Here is a 22,140-nt window from a genome sequence, read left to right as displayed (position 1 = left end):
CACTGAGGATCATCTTAGAGGACCTTTTAACAGATGGCAGACATCATGGCCAAGTGCAGTCCCATCCTTAGTGTTGAGAAGGATTCAACACAATACAAGGTTACCAGCAGTGAGTGATGGCACCACAAACATCTGTATCTGTCTCTCCTGGAATGTAGGCCAGCAGACCAGCCAGGGCACCCAAAGTGGATGCTTTGATGACTGGTCTTCAGTCCCTGAGGGACCATTTGAAGAGAATAATGGAAAGCACATTGCTAGAGTTTGGGGGCACCATCTCTCACGGTTTGCAGGACGTAACTGATATAATTAGGTCGGCCTATTATGCTGTTCAGTGGACACTCAGCTCCAGGACCCAGCGCTAGTGGTGTACATACAAACGTCCGAATTAAGAGCTGGAGTAGGTCATTCGGCCCCTCGAGCCTGCTCTGCCATTTGATAAGATCATGGCTGATCTGACTGTGACCTCAACCCAACTTTCCCGTCTGCCTACTAGAACCTTTGACTCCCTTATTAATCAGGAATCTATCTAACTCAACCTTAAAAATATTCAATGACCCTGCCTCCACCGCGCTCTGGGGAAGGGAGTTCCACAGATTCACGACCCTCTGAGAAAACATTTCTCCTCATCTCCGTCTTAAATTGGAGACCCCTTATTTTTAAACTGTGGCCCCTAGTTCTAGTCTCTCCCACAAGGGGAAACATCCCCTCAGCATCTACCCCTTCTTCTAGTCCCCTCAGGATCTTACATGTTTCAATGAGATCACCTCTCATTCTTCTAAACTCCAGTGTATACAGGCCCAATTTGTCCAACCTTTCCTCATAAGATAATCCCCTCATCCCAGGAATCAGTCGAGTGAAGCTTCTCTGAACCGCCTCCAAAGCAATTATGTCCTTTCTTAAATAAGGAGACCAAAACTACACACAGTATTCTAGATGTGGGGCGTCATTTTAGCACCCGCTATCGGGTGCGTTCCTGGCGGGGGGGCTCCGAAAATCGGAGAATCCCGGCGCGGTACCGGAGCCCGCCTCGAACCCGCGCACTTCCGGGTTCCCCGCTGACGTGCCGGCGTGCGCGCGCAGCCCCCGCTGGTGGGAATCCCGCAGGCAATTAAAGCCAGCGGGGTTCCACTTGAAGGTATTTATGTAGGCATTTCAGGTCATTAACTGACCTGATTAAGGGATTATGTGGGATTTTAGAGCAAACTGGGACTGTTTCCCACACTGGGGGAAACACTCCCAGGTCAAATGGACGTGTTGCAGCTGTCAGCCTGTGGCAGCTGCAAAGGTCCATTTGACAGGTGGAGGGGGGGTGGGAGACCCTCACCCATTGCAGGAGGCCACTCTGTCACTTGGGACAAAGTTTGGCCTCCACCACCCTCCTCCTGACAGTCAAAGTCACCAACCTGCACACTTACCCCGGGGTCCAGAGACATGTACCTACCTTGCGGTCCCCCTCAGATGTACATCTTGTGGATGGGGGCCGCCGTAGCTGCAGTCATGACCTCCTCGGAGGGCGAACAGCATCACCAGCCTCACCAGCCTCGCCATCCACACCGTCCACCTCTGACACGTGGAGCTCCACAACAGAGTGCTGTGACACATCCACCTGTACAGCAGGAGGGAGGGCTACCGCAGAGAGAGATGCGTCGCAGAGGGCACTACCCTTGCCACAGGGTCCACAGACCGAGGCTCAGCTTCCTGGACCTCTCTGAGCAGCAGTGCACACGGAGGCTCAGAGTCACTCGACATGTCGTCGTGGACATCTGCAGCCTCTTTCATGCCGAGCTGCTCCTGGCTGGCCCGAGCACCATCTTCTTACCTGTCGCTGTCAAAGTCACCACTGCCCTCAACAACTTCTCCTCCGCATCCTTCCAGGGTGCAACCGGGGACATTGCCGATGTCTCTCAGTCGTCTGCGCAAAAGAGCCGTGCAAATACACCTACACCCACTCTGCAGTGACACAATGGGTGGCATCAGTTGTGGGTCCTCATAGTGATCCTCAGGAGAGGGCATTATTGCACAAACCAGACAGGATTCGCAAAGACATGGCAGTAGTGGTGCCAATATAATATGTAATGTGAGTTGGTCAGAAAGTCAATATAAGTAACACCCGGTTCTGGTCACCCTATTATAGAAAGGATATTATTAAACTAGAAAGAGTGCAGAAAAGATTTACTAGGATGCTACCGGGACTTGATGGTTCGACTTATAGGGAGAGGTTGGATAGACTGAGACTTTTTTCCATGGAGAGTAGGAGGTTTAGGGGTGATCTTAAAGAAGTCTATAAAATAATGAGGGGCATAGATAAGGTAGATAGTCAAAATCTTTTCCCAAAGGTAGGGGAGTCTATAACGAGGGGGCATAGATTTAAGGTGAGAGGGGAGAGATACAAAAGGGTCCAGAGGGGCAATTTTTTCACTCAAAGGGTGGTGAGTGTCTGGAACGAGCTGCCAGAGGCAGTAGTAGAGGCGGGTACACTTTTGTCTTTTAAAAAGCATTTAGACAGTTACATGGGTAAGATGGGTAGAGAGGGATATGGGCCAAGTGCAGGCAATTGGGACTAGCTTAGTGGTATAAACTGGGCGACATGGACATGTTGGGCCGAAGGGCCTGTTTCCATGTTGTAAACTTCTATGATTCTATGATTCTATGACAAACCCTCAGAATCCCTTGTGCATCCCCTTCATGCTCACGACACGTTTGCCTTACGCTGCCTACTGCACATATGTGATGCATGCCCTGTGGCTGCAGCACAGGTAGTGGCAGGTTGAGTGAGGCCGGCCGTGAAAGAGATGCACGAGAGGGTGAGTATGAGAGAGAGCCATGAGATTGTATGAGGATTGGGTTGAGTGGTAGTGGCAGGATGAGTACTGGCGAGGTGAGTAGGTGCAGGTAAGATGAGGATGAGGTTTGAGTGGGTATGAGGGGTGATGTGACAGAGTTGTGTTGGCAGTGCTGAAGGAGATGTGGGGTGGGGCAGTGAAGTGGCAGACGGAGTGTAGGGGAAAGACGACGTGTACACACTTTGGCTGACCTACTGAGGTCATTGGAGCGCCTACTGCACTGTATACAGGTGGGCGATATGTTGGTTGCGCTGGTGACCTCCTCTGCCACCTCGAGCCAGGCCTTCCTGGTGGCAGAGGCAGGCCGCTTCCTCCCGACTGCCGGGAGGAAGATCTGTGTCCTCCCCCTCCTCCTCACCCCATGTATTTATACCTGGAGTGAGGCATCATTAAACTGGGAGCAGCCTTCCCCCTGGGCTGCTCCATGCTGTAATTTTTGCTATTTGTTGCAGCATCTGTCAGTGGAGGACTGCCCCTTTAAATAGAGCACCTCCAGCTGACAGATCTTACTCTGCATGCGCAGCCCGCCCGACGCGCAGATCAGCAGTGGGGAACCCGGAGGACCAGGTAAGTGCATCCAATTAGTGTGTTGCCTGCTATGATCGCGCGGGCAGCCCACTAATTTCACCGGGCGCGTTTTCAACGCGCCCGATAGCACCCCCGCCGAGAACCCGCAGCCCTGCTAACTTTGGGCCCATGGTCTCACCAATGCCCTTTACAACTGTAGCAAAACATCTCTACTTTTATATTCCATTCCCCTTGCAATAAATGACAACATTCCATTTGCCTTCCTAATCACTTGCTGTACCTACAGACTAACTTTTTGTGATTCATGTACTAGGACACCAATATCCCTCGGTACCTCAGAGTTCTGCAATCTCTCTCCATTTAAATATACTGCTTTTCTATTCCTCCTGCCAAAGTGGACAAGTTCACATTTTCCCACATTATACTCCATCTGCCAAATTTTTGCCCACTCACTTAACCTATCAATATCCCTTTTCAAACTCCTTGGGCCCGATTTTACCAGGGGTGCGGGTTCTCGGCGGGTAGGCCAGCGGGCGCATTGAAAACGCGCCCGGTGAAATTAGTGGGCTGCCCGCGCGATCATAGCAGGCAACACACTAATTGGATCCACTTACCTGCTCCTCCAGGTTCCCCGATGCTGATCTGCGACTCGGGCGGGCTGCGCATGCGCAGTAAGGTCTGTCAGCTGGAGGCGCTCTATTTAAAGGGGCAGTCCTCCACTGACAGATGCTGCCACAAACAGCAAAAATTACAGCATGGAGCAGCCCAGGGGGAAGGCTGCTCCCAGTTTAATAATGCCTCACCCCAGGTATCATTAGATGGGGTGAGGAGGAGGACAGAGATCTTCCCCCCGGCGGGCGGGAGGAAGCAGCCCACCTCTGCCACCAAGAAGGCCTGGCTCGAGGTGGCAGAGGGGGTCACCTGCGCCACCAACATATCGCCCACCTGCATACAGTGCAGGAGGCGCTCTAATGACCTCAGTAGGTCAGCCACAGTGAGAACACGTAGTCTTTCCCCTACACTCCGCCTGCCACAACACTGCCCCCACCCCACATCTCCATCGGCACTGCCAACACTACTCTGTCACATGACCCCTCATACCCACTTAAACCTCATCCTCATCTTACCTGCACCTACTCACCTCGCCAGTACTCACCCCGCCACTACCACGCAACCCAATCCTCATACAATCTCATGGCTCTATCTCATACTCACCCTCTCGTGCATCTCTCTCACGGCCAGCCTCACTCAACCTGCCACCACCTTGCTGCAGCCACAGGGCATGCATCACATATGTGCAGTAGGCAGCGTAAGGCAAATGTGTCGTGAGCATGAAGGGGATGCACAAGGGTGTTTGAGGGATTATCATGGTTCTTACTTCCATTGAATTAAAGAACAACACACATCACACATTACATTGGCACCACTACTGCCATGTCTTCGCGAATCCTGTCCGGTTTGTGCAATAATGCCCGCTCCTGGGTATCCCTATGAGGAGCCACCACTGATGCCACCCAGTGTGTCACTGCAGAGTGGGTGTAGGTGTATTTGCAGGGCTCTTCTGCGCAGACGACTGAGAGACATCGGGGATGTCCCCGGTTGCAGCCTGGAAGGCTGTGGAGCAGAAGTTCGGGAGTGCAGTGGTGACTTTTTGACAGCGACAGGTAGGAAGATGGTGCAAGGGCCAGCCAGGAGCAGCTCGGCATGAAAGAGGCTGCAGATGTCCACGGCTACATGTTGAGTGACTCTGACCCTCCGTGTGCACTGCTGCTCAGAGAGGTCCAGGAGGCTGAGCTTCGGTCTGTGGAACGTGTGGCGAGGGTAGTGCCCTCTGCGACGCATCTCTCTCTGCGGTAGCCCTCCCTCCTGCTGTGCAGGTGGATGTGTCACAGCACTCTGTTGTGGAGCTCCACGTGTCAGAGGTGGACGGCGAGGCTGGTGAGGCTGGTGATGCTGTTCGCCCTCCGAGGAGGTCATGACTGCAGCTACGGCGGCCCCCATCCGCAAGATGTACATCTGAGGGGGTCCGCAATGTCTCCGCACCCCGGGGTAAGTGTGCAGGTTGGTGACTTTGACTGTCAGGAGGAGCGTGGTGGAGGCCAAACTTTGTCCGAAGTGACAGAGCGGCCTCCTGCAATGGCTGAAGGTCTCCGCCCCCCCCCCGCCCCCCCTGTCAAATGGACCTTTGCAGCTGCCACAGGCTGACGGCTGCAACACGTCCATTTCAACTGGGACTGTTTCCCCCAGTGTGTGAAACAGTCCCATGTTTATCCAAAATCACACACAGTCCCTTAATCCGGTCAGTTAATGACCTGAACAACCAAAGTAAATACACTCAAGTGGCATCCCGCTGCCTTTAATTGCCTGCGGGATTCCCACCAGCGGGGGCTGCGCACGCACCCCCGCACGTCAGCGCGGAACCCGGAAGTGGGTGGGATCGAGGCGCGATCCAGTCCCGCTCCGGGATTTCGGGATTTTCGGGGCCCCCCCGCCGAGAACGCACCCGGTAGCGGGTGCTAAAATCGGGCCCCTTATGTCCTCTTCACAACTTACTTTTCTACCTTCCTTTGTGTCATCAGCAAATTTAGCAACCATACATTCGATCCCTTCATCCAAGTCATTGATATAGATTGTAAATAGTTGAGGCCCAAGCACTGATCCCTGTGGCACTCCACTTGTTACATCTTGCTAACTTAAAACTACTTATGCCTACTCTCTGTTTCCTGTTAGCCAACCAATCCTTTATCCATGCTAATATGTTACCCCCTACACCATGAGCTCTTATTTTGTGTAGTAGCCTTTGATGTGGCACCTTGTCAAAAGCCTTCTGGAAATCCAAGTACACCACATCTACAGGATCCCCTTTATCCACGTTGCTTGTTACTTCCGCAAAGAACTCTAATAAATTAGTCAAACACGATTTTCCTTTCACAAAGCCGTGTTGACTCTGCCTGATTACATTGAGATTTTCTAAGTGCCCTGCTATAACCTCCTTAATAATAGATTCTAGCATTTTCCCTGTGACAGATGTTAAGCTAACTGGCCTCTAGTTTCCTGCTTTCTGTTTCCTTCCTTTCTTGAATAGAGGAGATACATTTGCTATTTTCCAATCTGATGGGACCCTTCCAGAATCTAGGGAATTTTGGAAAATTAATATCAATGCATCTACTATCCCTGCAGCCACTTCTTTTAAGACCCTGGGTTGAAGTCTGTCAGGACCTGGCGACTTGTCAGCTTTTAGATCTAATATTTTTTTCAGAACCCTTTCCCTGATGATTGTAAATGTTTTAAGTTCCTTCCTCTCTTTCACCTCTTGATTCACAATTATTTCTGGCATGTTATTTCTATCCTCTACAGTGAAGACGGATGCAAAATATCTGTTCAATTCATCTGCCATTTCCTTATTCTCCATTATTAATTCCCCAGACTCACTCTCTATAGGACCAATGCTCACTTTACTTACTCTTTTCCTTCTGAAAGTTCTGATCATATCCCACTTTAATCCACACTATAGCTCTTATCCTCCTTCCCTTGACCCCATATTCAGACAATGCTGAGTTGTTATTTGGAGGGGGAATACTTCAGCCTCAGTTTCTGGTGTAAACTCTCATTTGCAACAACAATTTAGCCACATATACCAGGGTCAGTGGAGAGGTTTGTGCTGGGGAGAAAATTGAGCTTTTTACATTGCTTTTGACAGGGGTTTTGACAGGGATTATATTTTTTTTTAAAAAGAGCTGTTCTAAGGTAAAGAGAGCCCAGCTGCTAATGTAACTGTCTGTCAAGACCATACGCAGCAGGAAATCAGGGACGGCAGAAATAAAGCAATCGTCTGTGCAATCTACAATGCCGTTGCAATATGACACGAAGCTCTGGTGAGACAGGTTATCATTTTAGAATATGTAGCATATTGATTAAAAATTGATACATACTTTGTGGGAATCTGGGAGGATTGTCATTGGCATCAGTTAGAGTTATATTAATAGTTGTAGACCCTGACAGCCCTCCTATTTGTCCAGCCATATCTTTGGCTTGAATGACGACAGAATACTGCTCTCTTGCTTCTCTGTCCATATTGGGTAAGGCTGTTCTGATGATTCCTGCAAGACATTGGAAAGAAAATCAATACTTCAGTGTCCACAGAATAACAACAGCTTATTTAGTGCAAGAACACCTTTCCACAGAATCCTGCAGCGAGATTAAGGGTTATCTATTAGATGTGTGCCTTGGGCTGGTAAATATCACACACCTTTCCTGAATCACACTAATACGAAATTGGTCTGAGAAAAAAGATCAGTATTGCATACATTAATTTATTGTAGATTAAATACAATATATCTTTTTGATACATATTAATGACCTGGATCTGGGTATAAAGGGTACAATTTCAAAGTTTGCAGATGACACGAAACTCGAAAATGTAGTAAACAATGTGGAGGATAATAACAGACTTCCCGAGGACATGGACAGACTGGTGAAATGGATAGATACATGGCAGATGAAATTTAATGCAGAGAAGTGTGAGGTGATGCATTTTGTTAGGAAGAATGAGGAGAGGCAATATAAAGTAAATGGTATAATTTTAAAGCGTGTGCAGGAACAGAGAGACCTGGGGGTTAACATACACAAATACACAGGCAGCATCTGTGGGGAAAGTTGAGAAGGCTGTTAAAAAAAGCTTATGGGATCCTGGGCTTTATTAATAGAGACATATAATACAAAACCTTTATATATCACTGGTTAGGCCTCAGCTGGAATACTGTGTTTAATTCTGAGCACCACACTTCAGAAAGGATGTCAAGTCTTTAGAGAGGGTGCAGAAGAGATTTAATAGAATGATACCAGGGATGAGGGACTTCAGTTATGTGGAGAGTCTGGAGAAGCTGGGGTTGTTCCCCTTAGAACAGGGAAGGTAAAGGGGAGATTTGATAGAGGTGTTCAAAATCAAGAACGGTTTTGACAGAGTAAATCAGGAGAAACTGCTTCCAGTGGCAGAAGGGTCAGTAACCAGAGGACACAGATTTAAGGTGATCGGCAAAAGAGCCAGGGGCGACATGAGGAAACATATTTTCACGCAGCAAGTTGTAATGATCTGGGATGCACTGCCTGAAAGGGTGGTGGAAACAGATTCAATAATAACTTTCAAAAGGGAATTAGATAAATACTTGAAGGGGAAAAATTTACAGGGCTATGGGGAAAGAGTAGGGGAACAGGACCAAATGGATAGCTCTTTCAAAGAGCTGACACAGGCACGATGGGCCGAATGGTCTCCTCCTCTGCTGTACCTACTATGATACTATGAATGCCTAATGCTTAAAATTTAAAACAAATCAGAAGAAAATTTGTCTTGAAGTAAAAACTGAAAACATTGGAAATACTCAACAAGTCAGGCAGCATCTGTGGGGAAAGAAACAGATAACATTTCAGGTCGATGATCTTTTGTCAGAACTGGAAGAAGTTGAAGATCAAAGAGTTTTTAAGCAAATACAGAGCCAGGCAAAGGATGTGGGGGGGGGGGGGGGTGGGGGGAGGGGGAGGAAGGGGACGGGAGGAAAGGACAAAAGGAAAGGTCTCTGATAGGTAGAGGGCAGGAGCGATTAAATGATAAAAAGGGATGAGGTAAGGAGGGTGGTAATGGGACAGAAGTAAAAGATGGGTCTAGAGGAGCTGTAAATGGCAACATCAGAACAACCCAATTACCAGCACTTGCTGTCCAAAAAAATGGGAGCAGTGGTTATGTTCTGAAGTTATCGAAATCATTGTTGATTCCAGAAGGTTGTGAAGTGTTTAATCGAAAGATGAGGTGATGATCCTCGAGCTTCCGTTGAGCTTCATTGGAACAGTGTAAGAGGCCGAGGACAGAGAGATTAGGGTGGGAATGGTACGGGTAATTAAAATGGCAAGTGACCGGAAGGTCAGGGTCATGCTTGCGGACTGAGCGGAGGTGTTCAGCAAAGTGATCACCCAATCTGCATTTGGTCTCCCCAATTTGGATGAGACTGCAATATGAGCAGCAAATACAGTACAGTAAATTGAACAAAATTCAAAGAAATTGCTGTTTCACATGGAAGGAGTATTTGGGGCCCTGGACGGTGGGAAGGGAGGTGGTGAAAGGGCAAGTATTGCAACTCCTGCGTTTGCATGGGAAGGTGCTGTGTAAACAGGAGCGGGTGTCGGGGGTGATGGAAGAGTGGACCAGGCTGTTGGGGATGGAGTGGTCCCTTTGGAATGCTGAATGAGGAGGGGAGGGGAAGATGTGTTTTGGTGGCATCGTTTTGGAGGTGGCAGGAATGGCGGAGGATGATATGTCGAATGTGGAGTGGAAGGTGAGACAAGGGGGACATCCTATCATGGTTCTGGGAGGGAGGAGAAGGGGTGAGGGCAGATGTACGGACGGACATGGTCAAGGGCCCTGTCAGCTACAGTGGAAGAAAATCCTCGGTTGAGGAAAAAGGAAGTGATGTCGGAAGCACTGGTGAGGAAGGTGGCATTGTCAGAACAGATGCGACGGAGAAACTGGGAGAATGGAATAGAGTCCTTACAGGAAGCAGGGTGAGAGGAAGTGTAATCAAGGTAGCTGTGGGAGTCGGTGGGCTTATAATAGATATTGATTAACAGCCTATCCTCAGAAATGGAGATAGAGAAGTCGAGGAAGGGAAGGGAAGAGTCGGAGATGGACCATGTGAAGATGAGTTGCTGAGGAAAGAGATGTGGCTGTGAAAGCAAGTTTTAGTAGATACCTGATCAATCATGAGAAGGGAAACAGAAAGCTACGGAGGTAAACGAGGTAAAAGAGACAAACTGAAATCCCGTCGGAGAGAGGAGCAGAACTTTTCAAGGTGGGCATTCCCGGAAGAGAAATGGCCGTGAACTAAACACTAAATAAAAAGCAAAATACTGCGGATGCTGGAAATCTGAAATAAAAAAACAAAATGGTGGAAATACTCAGCAAGTCAGGTGGCATCTGTGCAGAAAGTTACAGAGTTAACATTTCAGGTCGATGACCTTTCGTCAGAACTGGAAGAAGTTGAAGATTAAACAATCTTTAAGCAAGCACAGAACCAGGCAAAGACCGCTCTGACCTTCCCCTCTCTGACCCTGAACGATCAATCCTCAGCTTCATCCTTTTACGCCCCTGCCTCAATGAATTTCGAGCTCGACACAATGCTGAGCTCTTCTTCCGTCGCCTTCGCCTACGCGCCCACTTCTTTGGCCAGGAATCCTCCCCCTGCACAGCGGACCCTTTCTCCCGCCTTCGGAATTCTTGTTCCACCTGGATCCCTCCCTCTGGCTTCTTGCCCTCTCTTGATCTTTTCATCGGTCGCTGCCGATGTGACATCGGCCGTCTCAATTTCTCTTCTGCCCTCACTCACTCTAACCTACCTCCCTCTAAACTTGCAGCACTCCGTTCTCTCAGGTCCAAGTCTGACATTGTCATTAAATCTGCTGACAAGGGCAGGACTGTTGTTGTTGGGCAAACAGACCTCTTCCTTGTGGAGACTGAACGCCAACTCTACGGCACCTGCTCCTACCTCCCCCGGACCATGACCTCACCGCCAAACATCAAGCCATAGTTTCCCAGACCGTCACTGACCTCATCTCCTCTGGAGATCTTCCCCCATGACCTCCAACCTCATAGACACCCAACCCCACACAGCCCGCTCTTACCTACTTCTCAAGATCCCTAACAGGATTGCCCCGGGAGAACCATCATTTAAGCCATTTCTTGCCCCCACGGAACTTTTTTCTCCCTATCTCAACTCTTTTTTCTTCCCTTGTCCATTCTCTTCCAACCTACATCCGCGACTCGTCCCACGCCCTCCGCCATTTTAACAGTTTCCAGTTCCCTGGCCCTAACCGTCTCTTCTTCACCATGGACGTCCCTCTACACCTCCATCCCCCACCGGGACAGCCTGCTTCTTCGCTTGAATGGAGGCCCAACTTCTTGATTTGCTAACATGCAATCAGATTCACAAAAAAGGGAGAATGTTCAAAGTAAACTAGTTGCAACGCATTGAACTGCAATAAAAAAAACACCCAAAGCAAGTATTTTGCCACTGGCACACATCACTGAATTGAAACAGTGAAGATTAACCCTTTTGAGTACTGAATGTCTTTTGGAACTTGCACGTTTGTTACCTCCCCATCCGCCACCACCCTCCTCCACCAGGCTGAACTTGTTCTTACGTTGAACAACTTCTCCTTTGACTCCACTCATTTCCTCCAAATAAAAGGTGTTTCTTTGGGAACCCGTATGGGTCCCAGCTATACCTGCCTTTTTATGGGATACCTGGAACATTCTTTATTCCAGTCCTACTCAGGTCCTCTCCCTTACCTCTTTTTCTGGTGCATTGATGACTGTTTCAGGGTCGTTACCTGCTCTCACCTTGAACTGCAAAATTTCATCAGCTTTGCTTCCAATTTCCATCCTACCCTCATCTTCACATGGTCCATCTCCGACTCTACCCTTCCCTTCCTCGACTTCTCCATCTCCATTTCTGGGGATAGGCTGTCAGTCAATATTTCCCACAAGCCCACCGACACCCACAGCTACCTTGATTACACTTCCTCCCACCCCGCTTCCTGTAAGGACTCTATTACCTTCTCCCAGTTTCTCCCTCTCTGTCGCATCAGTTCTGATGATGCCACCAGTGCTTCTGCTATGTCTTCCTTTTTCCTCAACCGAGGATTCCCCTCCACTGTAGATCACAGGGCTCTCGACCGTGTCTGTCCCATTTCCTGCACATCTGCCCTCAACCTTTCCCCTCCCTTCCAGAACAATGATAGGTCCCCCTTGTCCTCACCTTCCACGCCACCAGCCTCCACATTCAACATATCATCCTCCGCCATTTCCGCCATCTCAAGCGCGATGCCACTACCTGACACATCTTCCCTTCCCCTCCCCTTTCAGCATTCCGAAGGGACTGTTCCCTCCGTGACACCCTGGTCCACTCTTCCATCACCCCTGACACCTGCTCCCGTTGACACAGCACCTTCCTATGCAAACTCAGGAGATGCAACACCTGCCCTTTCACCACCTCCTTTCCCAACGCCCAGGGCCCCAAACACTCCTTCCAGGTGAAACAGCAGTTTACTTGTTCTTTCAATTTAGTATAATGTATTCGCTGCCCTAAATACAGCCTCCTTTACATTGGGGAGACAAATCGCAGATTGGTTGATCGCTTTGCTGAACACCTCCGCTCAGTCCGCAAGCATGACCTGACCTTCCGGTAGCTTGCCATTTTAATTCCTCTTCCCTCTCTGACCTCGGCCTCCTATACTGTTCCAATGAAGCTCAACGGAAGCTCGAGGAACAGCACCTCATCTTTCGATTAGGCACTTTATAACCTTCTGGACTTAACATTGATTTCGATAACTTCAGATCATAACCACTGCTCCCATTTTTTCGGACAGCAGGTGCTGGTAATGGTCCATTTACTGCTCCTCGAGACCCATCTTTTGTTTCTTAACCTGTCCCATTACCACCCTCCTTGTCTTGAACCATCATCCCTTTTGTTATTTAATCACTCCTGCCCTCCACCCTATTAGAGACCTTCCCTTTTGTTCTTTCCTCCCCTCCCCTTCCTCCCCCCTTTCCCTGGCTCTGTACCTGCTTAAAAACTGTTCAATCTTCAACTTCCAGTTCTGATGAAAGGTCATCAACCTGAAACATTAACTTTCTTTCTTTCTCCACAGATACTGCCTGACTTGTTGAGTATCTCCAGCATTTTCTGTTTTTATTTCAGATTTTCAGTATCCACAGTATTTTGCTTTTGTCAAATTTGTCTTGAAGCTGGTTAACGACGAGGTAATGTAGAAACATTTGACCAATTTGACTTAAATTATGTTATTTTGCCTCATCAATCATTTATGTTTCAACATTTTAGACTTTAATTAACTACAGTTAACACCAGATAGAATTCCAATGGACCAAATTAGTTTCCATTTAATCTCATGAATATATTTACATCCAGACAAAAACTCTAAATGATTCACAATGCAATTAAAATACCTTATTCACAATGTTAACGCACAATATGATTAATATTTCAATTTTTTGCCTAACTCTGCCTAAAGGCAGCACCTGTTAATATATAATTTTTAATGATTGCACCTTCCTGAAACACTTTTGTATCAACATTTTATAACAGTAAAGTAACAGTAAAGTTGACTTTGTTTTAATCTTAAGTATAATTTTTCCAAATTAATGCTTTTTGTGAATAATGGATTTGCCACTGAATATGTTAAATCATTGTGCTAAATAAAGGGAACAGAATGTTTAATTATATTGCTAAGTCAGTAGAGTATAAATCGGAAGGTGTATTGTGTTGTACAGTCCCTGCCCTGGTGGGACCACACCTTGAGCATGTGTTCAGTTTTAATCACCAAGCCATGGAAGTGGTGCAGTGAAGAGCCACTAAGGTGCTTCCTGGCATCAAAGAATTAAGTTATGAGGAAAGATGAGAGAAAGTGAAGGTTTTTAGCCTTGAAAGGAGGAAATCGACCATATAGAAATATACAAGATATTAATAACACAGCTAAAGTTAATCCAGAGTACTACAAGCCAGGATACCAGAACAAGGGATACAGGTTAAAACTGGTGAAAGGCAAGTTTAGGGCAGATGTTAGGAAAAGATTTTTGACACAAAAGAGTGACACTTGGAATGGTCTTCCAGGTAAGGTGATGGCGGCAAAAATCATTCGGGAGTTAGTTAGATAACAGCAGGGAGGGGATTCTAGATCTTTTATCTGTATAGATGAGCTAAAATGGGCCTGCCTCATTTGTATCTCTCTTGTGATCTTGCATATACACACATTCTTAAAAAAAAATCACTGATCCAAATTAGGGATAGTGTCAGTGAAGGTTGAAGCAGACAAATCATGCGAGTCACATGGTTTGTCAGTGATTCCTACACAAAGTTCAACCATTAGAGTTACTGACTGGATCAATCACATTTCTTTCAAAAATACATTTGTAAATTGAGATCAGCTCAACTGTAGAATTTATTCAACGTTTAATGGTTTTGCTCAGTTTCACAATAAATAAGGAACTGGTTCCCATATAAGCAAGTAACACTCGCGCCGGACAAGTGCCAGGCAATGACCATCTCCAACAAGAGAGAGTCTAACCACCTCCCCTTGACATTCAACGGAATTACCATCGCCGAATTCCCCACCATCAACATCCTGGGGGTCGCCATTGACCAGAAACTTAACTGGACCAGCCATATAAAAAATGTGGCTACAAGAGCAGGTCAGAGGCTGAGTATTCTGCAGCGAGTGATTCACCTCCTGACTCCCCAAAGCCTTTCCACCATCTACAAGGCACAAGTCAGGAGTGTGATGGAACACTCTCCACTTGCTTGGATGAGTGCAGCTCCAACAACACTCAAGAAGCTCGACACCATCCAGGACAAAGCAGCCCACTTGATTGACACCCCATCCACCACCCTAAACATTCACTCCCTTCACCACTGGTGCACTGTGGCTGCAGTGTGTACCATCCACAGGATGCACTGCAGCAACTCGCCAAGGCTTCTTTGACAGCACCTCCCAATCCCGCCACCTCTACCACCTAAAAGGACAAGGGCAGCAGGCGCATGGGAACACCACCGCCTGCACGTTCCCCTCCAAGTCACACACCATCCCGATTTGGAAATATATCGCCGTTCCTCCATCGTCGCTGGAAATCCTGGAACTCCCTACCTAACAGCACTGTGGGAGAACCTTTACCACATGGACCGCAGCGGTTCAAGAAGGCGGCTCACTACCACCTTCTCAAGAGCAATTAGGGATGGATAATAAATGCTGGCCTTGCCAGCAACGCCCACATCCCATGAATGAATAAAATAAAAAAGCAGTATCCTATTATTGATATCACCCATTCATTTTGCAGTCTTATTGCATATCTCTTGAGGAACTCCTATAGGTATGCTTCTTTCAGTAACGTCATTCATCCTGGATTGTCAACTTTTTAATTAATTTTAGTGTCTTAATGCCTAAATTGTGCATAGGGGTGGCACAACAAGTCTTATTTGACAACCAGTCATCAAAACTTTAGGAACAGTAATAAATAGAGATATGACAGGGTTAGCTGGCAGCACGTACATACGGTTTCCTAGAGCAATACGTTATGGAACCAACCAGGGAACAGGCTATTTTAGATCTTGTATTATGTAATGAGACTGAGTTAATTAGTAATCTCACAGTAAGAGATCCTCTGGGGAAGAGTGATCATAATATGATAGAATTTCACATTGAGTTTGAGAGTGACATACTTAAGTCAGAAACTAGAGTCTTAAACTTAAATAAAGCCAATTACATATGTATGAGGGGCGAGTTGGCTAAGGTAGATTGGGAAACCAAATTAAAGGGTATGACAGTTGAAAAGCAATGGCAAACATTTAAAGAGATATTTCAATATTCTCAACAAATATACATTCCAATGAGAAATAAAAACACCACGGGAAAAGTGATCCGTTTGTGGCTAACTAAAGAAGTTAAGGTTGGTATTAGATTGAAAAAAGAGGCCTTTAATGCTGCCAAGAAGAATAGTAAGCCTGAGGAGTGGGAGAGTTTTAGAAACCAGCAAAGGATGACCAAAAAATTGATTTAAAAAAAGAGAAAATAGAATATGAAAGTAAACTAGCAAGAAATACAAAAACGGATTGTAAGAGCTTCTACAAGTATGTAAAAAGGGAGTAGCAAAAGTAAAGGGTGGTCCCTTAGAGGCTGAGACAGGAGAAATTATAATGGGGAATAGGGAAATGGCAGATGCATTAAACAAATATTTTATATCTGTCTTCATAGTAGAAGACACAAAAAACATACTGGAAATAGTGGGGAACCAAGGAGCTAATGAGAGTGAGGAACTTAAAGTAATTAATATCTGTAGAGAAAAAGTACTTGGGAAACTAATGGGACTAAAAGCCAATAAATCTCCAGGATCTGATGGCCTACATCCGAGGGTTCTAAAAGAGATGGCTGCAGAGATAGTGGACGCATTGGTTGTGATCTTCCAGAATTCCCTAGATTCTAGAACGGTCCCAGCAGATTGGAAGGTAGCAAATGTGAGCCCGCTATTCAAGAAAGGAGGGAGAGAGAAAAACAGGGAACTACAGGCCAGTTGGCCTGACATCAGTCGTCGGAAAAATGCTGGAATCCATTATTAAGGAAGTGGTAAAGGGCACTGAGAAAATCATATTAAGATAAGGCAGGGTCAACATGGTTTTATGAAAGGGAAATCGTGATTGACAAACCTATTAGTGTTTTTTGAGGATGTAACTAGTAGGTTAGATAAAGGGGAACCAGTGGATGTTGTATTTTTGAATTTTCAAAGGGCATTCAATAAGGTGTCACACAAGATAAGGGCTCATGGGGTTGGGGGTAACATATTAGCATGGATAGAGGATTGGTTAACGGACAGAAAACAGAGAGTGGAGATAAAGGGGTCATTTTCAGCTTGGCAGGCTGTAACTAGTGGGGTGCCGCTGGGATCAGTGCTTGGACCTCAGCTATTTACAATCTATATTAATGACTTAGATGAAGGGACCGAGTGTAATGTATCCAAGTTTGCTGATGATACAAAGCTAGTTGGGAAAGTAAGCTGTGAGGAGGACACAAAGAGTCTGCAAAGGGATATAGACAGATAAAGTGAGTGGTCATGAAGGTGGAAGATGGAGTATAATGTGGGGAAATGTGAGGTTATTCACTTTGATAGGAAGAATAGAAAAACAGAATATTTTTTAAATGGTGAGAAACTATTAAATGTTAGTGTTCAGAGAGACTTGCGTGTCTTCGTACAAGGAACACAAAAAGTTTGCATGCAGATACAGCAGTCAATTAGGAAAGCAAATGGAATGTTGGCCTTTATTGCAAGTGGGTTGGAGTACAAGAATAAGGATGTCTTACTACAATTGTACAGGGCTTTGGTGAGACCTCACCTGGAGTACTGTGTACAGTTTTGGTCTCCTTATCTAAGGAAGGATATACTTGCCCTAGAGGCGGTACAGCGAAGGTTCACTAGATTGATTCCTAGGATGAGAGGGTTGTCCTACGAGGCGAGGTTGAGCAGAATGGGCCTATACTCTCTGGAATTTAGAGCAATGAGAGGTGATCTAATTTAAACATATAAGATTATGAGGGTGCTTGACAGGGCTGAGAGATTGTTTCCCATGGCTGGAGAGTCTAGAACTAGGAAGCATAGTAAGTGGTCGGCCATTTAAGACTAAGATGAGGAGGAATTTCTTCACTCAGTTGTGAATCTTTGGAATTCTCTACCCCAGAGGGCTGTGGATGCTGAGTCGTTGAATATGTTCAAGGCTGAGATAGACAGATTTCTGGACTCATGGGGAATCAAGGGATATGGGGATTGGGGAGGAAAGTGGAGTTGAGGTTGAAGATCAGTCATGATCTGATTGAATGGTGGAGCAGGCTCGAGAGGCCATGTGGCCTACTCCTGCTCCTATTTCTTATGTTCTTATGGATATTCACATTTTCACAAGCTCATAATCAGCGTCACTGTTGAGCTGTCAGCTTTTAGGGAGCGGTGCAAGCTTTTCTGAGCCAGTTGTTCAGCTTTTTCTAGATTGGCAAAAGACGTTGGACAGTACACCCGTGAGGTACTGAAGGTTGTCAGCACCTGTGAACCATACTCTCAAATGAGTTTGTGCTTTCAGAAGAGGAGGGAAAAAAGCCAAGAAAGAGAAACTGTTCATGTCAGCTGCTGTGAGATGAAAGTTATTTCTTCTTACATATTACAAAAGTCAGTTAAAAGCAGCCAAAATCAGGGGCTGTATAATTCATATGAAGTCGGTTTTACTTTGTGGCGGGATCGGAGCCCAAAGCTTCCAGTACACCCAGAAGAAGATGGAGCAATCCCGATCGATTTTAATTGCTGGACCTGATTTTAATATTTGACATCTGTCTTCCATCAGAAGCCAGCGGGAATGATATCATGGCCAGTGGATGAGAGCAGGAATTGGGTGGGTAGGGGGGGGGGGGGGGGGGGATGGGGAGCTGAATGCCGCTGGGGACCTAGCAAATGGCCCCAGGCATAAAGTATGTGCAGCAGGACGGTGGGGGGAGGGGGGGGAGTTCCCAAGCAGATACCTATGTGGGCACGGAGAGGGAGAGTGGAGGTAGGGGAGGCCCAAGGATTTCTCCTGGGGTCCAGAGGAGCGCTCCTACTCCTACAAACTTAGCTAGGCCTCTTTTGGACCCTCTGCTGCCTCCTGCTAACATTGCGGTGCTGATGGCATAATTGGGCCGTGTCTTTTGCATTTTGGAGAGGCCCCACCTGCCTGCAGCGGGAGCCTCGCATAACTTGAAAGAAAATTACACCATGCGAGGGAGGGGGCTTAAAAATTCCCCCATGATGTCAGTGACAACAAGAGCCAAAACTAATAGCTTTTAAGTCCAGATTATTATCTTTGAAAGAAAGACTGTTGACCATTGGGAATTAAACATATTTCACAAATTTACAACCCTTCAACCATTTCTGCTTTAGACAAGAATCTGGTTGGTTAATGGCTTTTGGCAACACACATGCAACACTAGGTAGAATCCCATCCCAATTCACACTCCCGCCCGCTGGAATAGATTGTGTTGGCTTCGGGCAGGAGACAGATGTCAAATATTAAAATGAGGCCTGGCGGTTAAAATCGGTTGGCCAAGCTCCGTTCTCTTTCTCCGGGTGCGCCACGAACTTGGGGACCTGCATACACTAATCCCTCCCCGGGTTAAAATCGACCCCAGTAATATTTGATGCTATTTCTGTAACTATAATTTCTACTTCCTAAGCCACAATTCTGGATACCAGAATGTAGTAAATTGCCACCAGAGTCTGGCTGATCAGGCTTACCGAAACATGACCTGACTATGTGACTTGTTCCTTGTCCATCCTAATACAATATTTTGTAGCCTCAGGTCATAGGAATACAAGTAACTAACAGTGCGATCAATATACTAACTAAGAGGGAATGCTCAACATTTTATTATTTGAGGTGTCTGTTGAAGCAAACATTGAGGTGTTGGCAGTTAAACATTGACTTACATCAGCCTTTCAATTTTAGGCAGTGCTGTATTGTGAAGTATTGCCTGTAAACAGGAGCAAATCATATCCTTCTGTGTCTTGCTGACTTACATTCAGATACATATAGATTGGGAATCTGAATCTCAGCAAATATAAGTTTGACATTTGTTTAAGACTTTCCTTAACAGAAGCACCTCTTGCTTCTGATCATTTGTTTCTTTCAGTTTTCAAAAGCCCATCGGCAATGATTAAAGGTTACACCTGTCTGTCAATCACTCCAGTACCTCTATTTCTTACAGACACGATAAGCAATACAAGGATAAAAGCCATCAGATTAGGAAAGGAGTCCTATTTCATTCTGATTCACAAAACATTCATGTAACAGTAACCCTATTACTTCTCCACAATCAGTTTGGTAAACGTGAGCATGATTAGATCTCTCAGTTCTTTCAATTTCTTCCAATTCATTCCAATTATTATTTGATCTTCCACATCATTCCAATTATTACTTTGAGCAATATTTGTTCTCATCAAAGGACGACATTCCAGAAGAATTAACATTTTTATACTTAGCATGCAATAACATTATAAGATCAAATAAGAACTAATCAATACAATAAAATATGAAATGAGAAAAGGCTGTTTGTCCCAACAAGCCCAATCCCTGTACAGACCAAGTAGAACTTGTGCTATCATGAACTCTGTCCCACTTAATTAACCTCCTGAGGGAAATGAATAACCATAGGAAAAAAACAATTGCAAAGATAAAAACACATTCTGTGAAACCTCTCCCTGATCCTAGAAGGTAATCGACTGAAAATCAATTAAAACAATCTATTATTATTGAACCTTGATCCATTGCATTCCACAGATAACATTCCCATGCTCCCAAAAGCACATATCCATTGATTATTTGATTTTCTGTATCTGTATTTATCCTCAGCTTTCAATCCTCCTCTTAACCAGTTATTCATCCAGCTCTTTTATTTAAAGGATTTAATCAACGTAGCAATAACCATTTTTGTTGGAAGTCTATTCCACATATCTCTTGCTCTGTGAGGAATAAGAAAAGGAAAATAAATCTTCTAATCTCTAGTCTTGCTTTAGGCTTGTTAATTTTGTACTTGTGTCCTCTAGTTCTGTGATTGCCATTTAAACTAAATTAAATGGCAGCCTTGGTTGAATACAATAAAGAGCTTTCTATCATTATCTTAACAATGTGCTTCAGACGGGTATAAATAAATCCAAGACTAACAACTAAGCAGATCCAAGTACGGTCAGTTAGATTGACTAGGGTTAATTAGAAGGCTATTTGTCTGCAGAACTAGCTTTGGTCCTATTTAAGACACATATAACACATTCACACACACAAAAGGTAGGTAAGATCGAAAGGAAGATTTCTATTTGAATGTTTTTTGGTGTAGTATTTGCCCAAAAACTTGGTACAAAAAGAAGGGTGTCAAATTTTTGGGCAAGTACTACAAATTCACTGAGGGACCAGGACACATTTTGATTAAAATCACATTGTCTGATACTCATTCTAAATGTTTGAAACAACAACTTATAGCTATATAGTGCTTTTAACATAATAAAACATCCCAAAGCACTTCACAGAGATGGAAATAACAGAAACCAAAAAGAAAAGGAAAACAATTAGGGAAATTTAATGCCTTTGTTAAAATAGTGAACAAATACATTTCAAACATGTGCATTAACACATTCGTTACTAATTTCACACAGCTTGATTTCTATTCCACAATCTCTCGAGGTATGGGGGAGGGATATGGGGCTGACCTAATCAGCAAAACAGTGACAACATTTGAGTTATGGGCACTGATTTGCAAAGGAAATTGTGGGTGCGTTGGGGGCGGGGAAATCCTGAGCGGGTGAGAAAGCCGGCTCCAATCCGCTGACTTCCGGGTTCCCCACAGACGCGTCTGTGTGCGCGCGCCTCACGAGTGCGGACGTTCCGCCGGCTGATAGTTAAAGAACCAAATGTACCTCATTGAGGTACTTAAGGTACTTTATTTCTAACGTAGTAGAGAGTTAAAACGATTTTAAACTCACCTGGGTGGCTTTCCCACGGTTTCCGATTCACGCCTGATGAAACAAGGCGTGAAGGGCTGGATCAGGCAAAAATATACAAAATAAATTAAATAAAAAACCAATGCGCAAAGTTAAAAAACAAAATAAACCTACCTTTCCACCCTGCTCCAGTGTCTCCTTCTCCAATCTCCCCCTCTCCCCCCGATCTTCCCCTCTACCCCTCCCCGCCTCGATCTTCAGCGCCCTGCACACTCTGTTCCAGCGCCGGATGACGTCTCTCTCTCTCTCTCTTTCTCCCTCCCATCCACCCCTACCCCCCCGCCCCTCGGCGTTGCAGCTCCTGTTGGCAGCCAGCCTGCCAATTGGCGTGAAACCAGGAAACAACTTTAATCACCATCATTTACATCGCAAATGCGTCGGAAAAGGTACGTTTTTTTTAAACTCGGGTTTGCTACGCACACCTTCACCCCCACCCCAATCCCACCCCCGCCGCTGCCAACCCGTCACCATTTCAAAATTGAGCACATGGTCTCAGATGTACCACATATAACGTTAGATTACTGCTGATACCACATTAACATCCTAAATAGGATCTATGTGATAATGAAATGATGGGAGCGATTTTCAACTGCTGGACATCCATTTCTCACTTGAATAAAGGGGCGGCCAGCAATTTAAAAATCAGTCGGG

General features: G+C 45.7%; 1 protein-coding gene across 1 annotated transcript in view; it reads right to left on the bottom strand.

Moving 5' to 3' along the window:
• Positions 1-22,140, bottom strand: part of LOC137339250 (cadherin-18-like) — a 237,523-nt gene that overhangs the window by 49,150 nt on the left and 166,233 nt on the right. The window contains exon 4 of the mRNA XM_068001882.1: positions 7,304-7,471. Coding sequence (XP_067857983.1) covers positions 7,304-7,471 — 168 coding nt within the window. The remainder of the gene's footprint in view (positions 1-7,303; positions 7,472-22,140) is intronic.

This window comes from Heptranchias perlo, chromosome 2 (genome assembly GCF_035084215.1).
Source record: "Heptranchias perlo isolate sHepPer1 chromosome 2, sHepPer1.hap1, whole genome shotgun sequence".
NCBI lineage: Eukaryota > Metazoa > Chordata > Chondrichthyes > Hexanchiformes > Hexanchidae > Heptranchias > Heptranchias perlo.
Note: the sequence above shows the minus strand (reverse complement) of the source record. Positions and strands in the feature narration are given on the sequence as shown.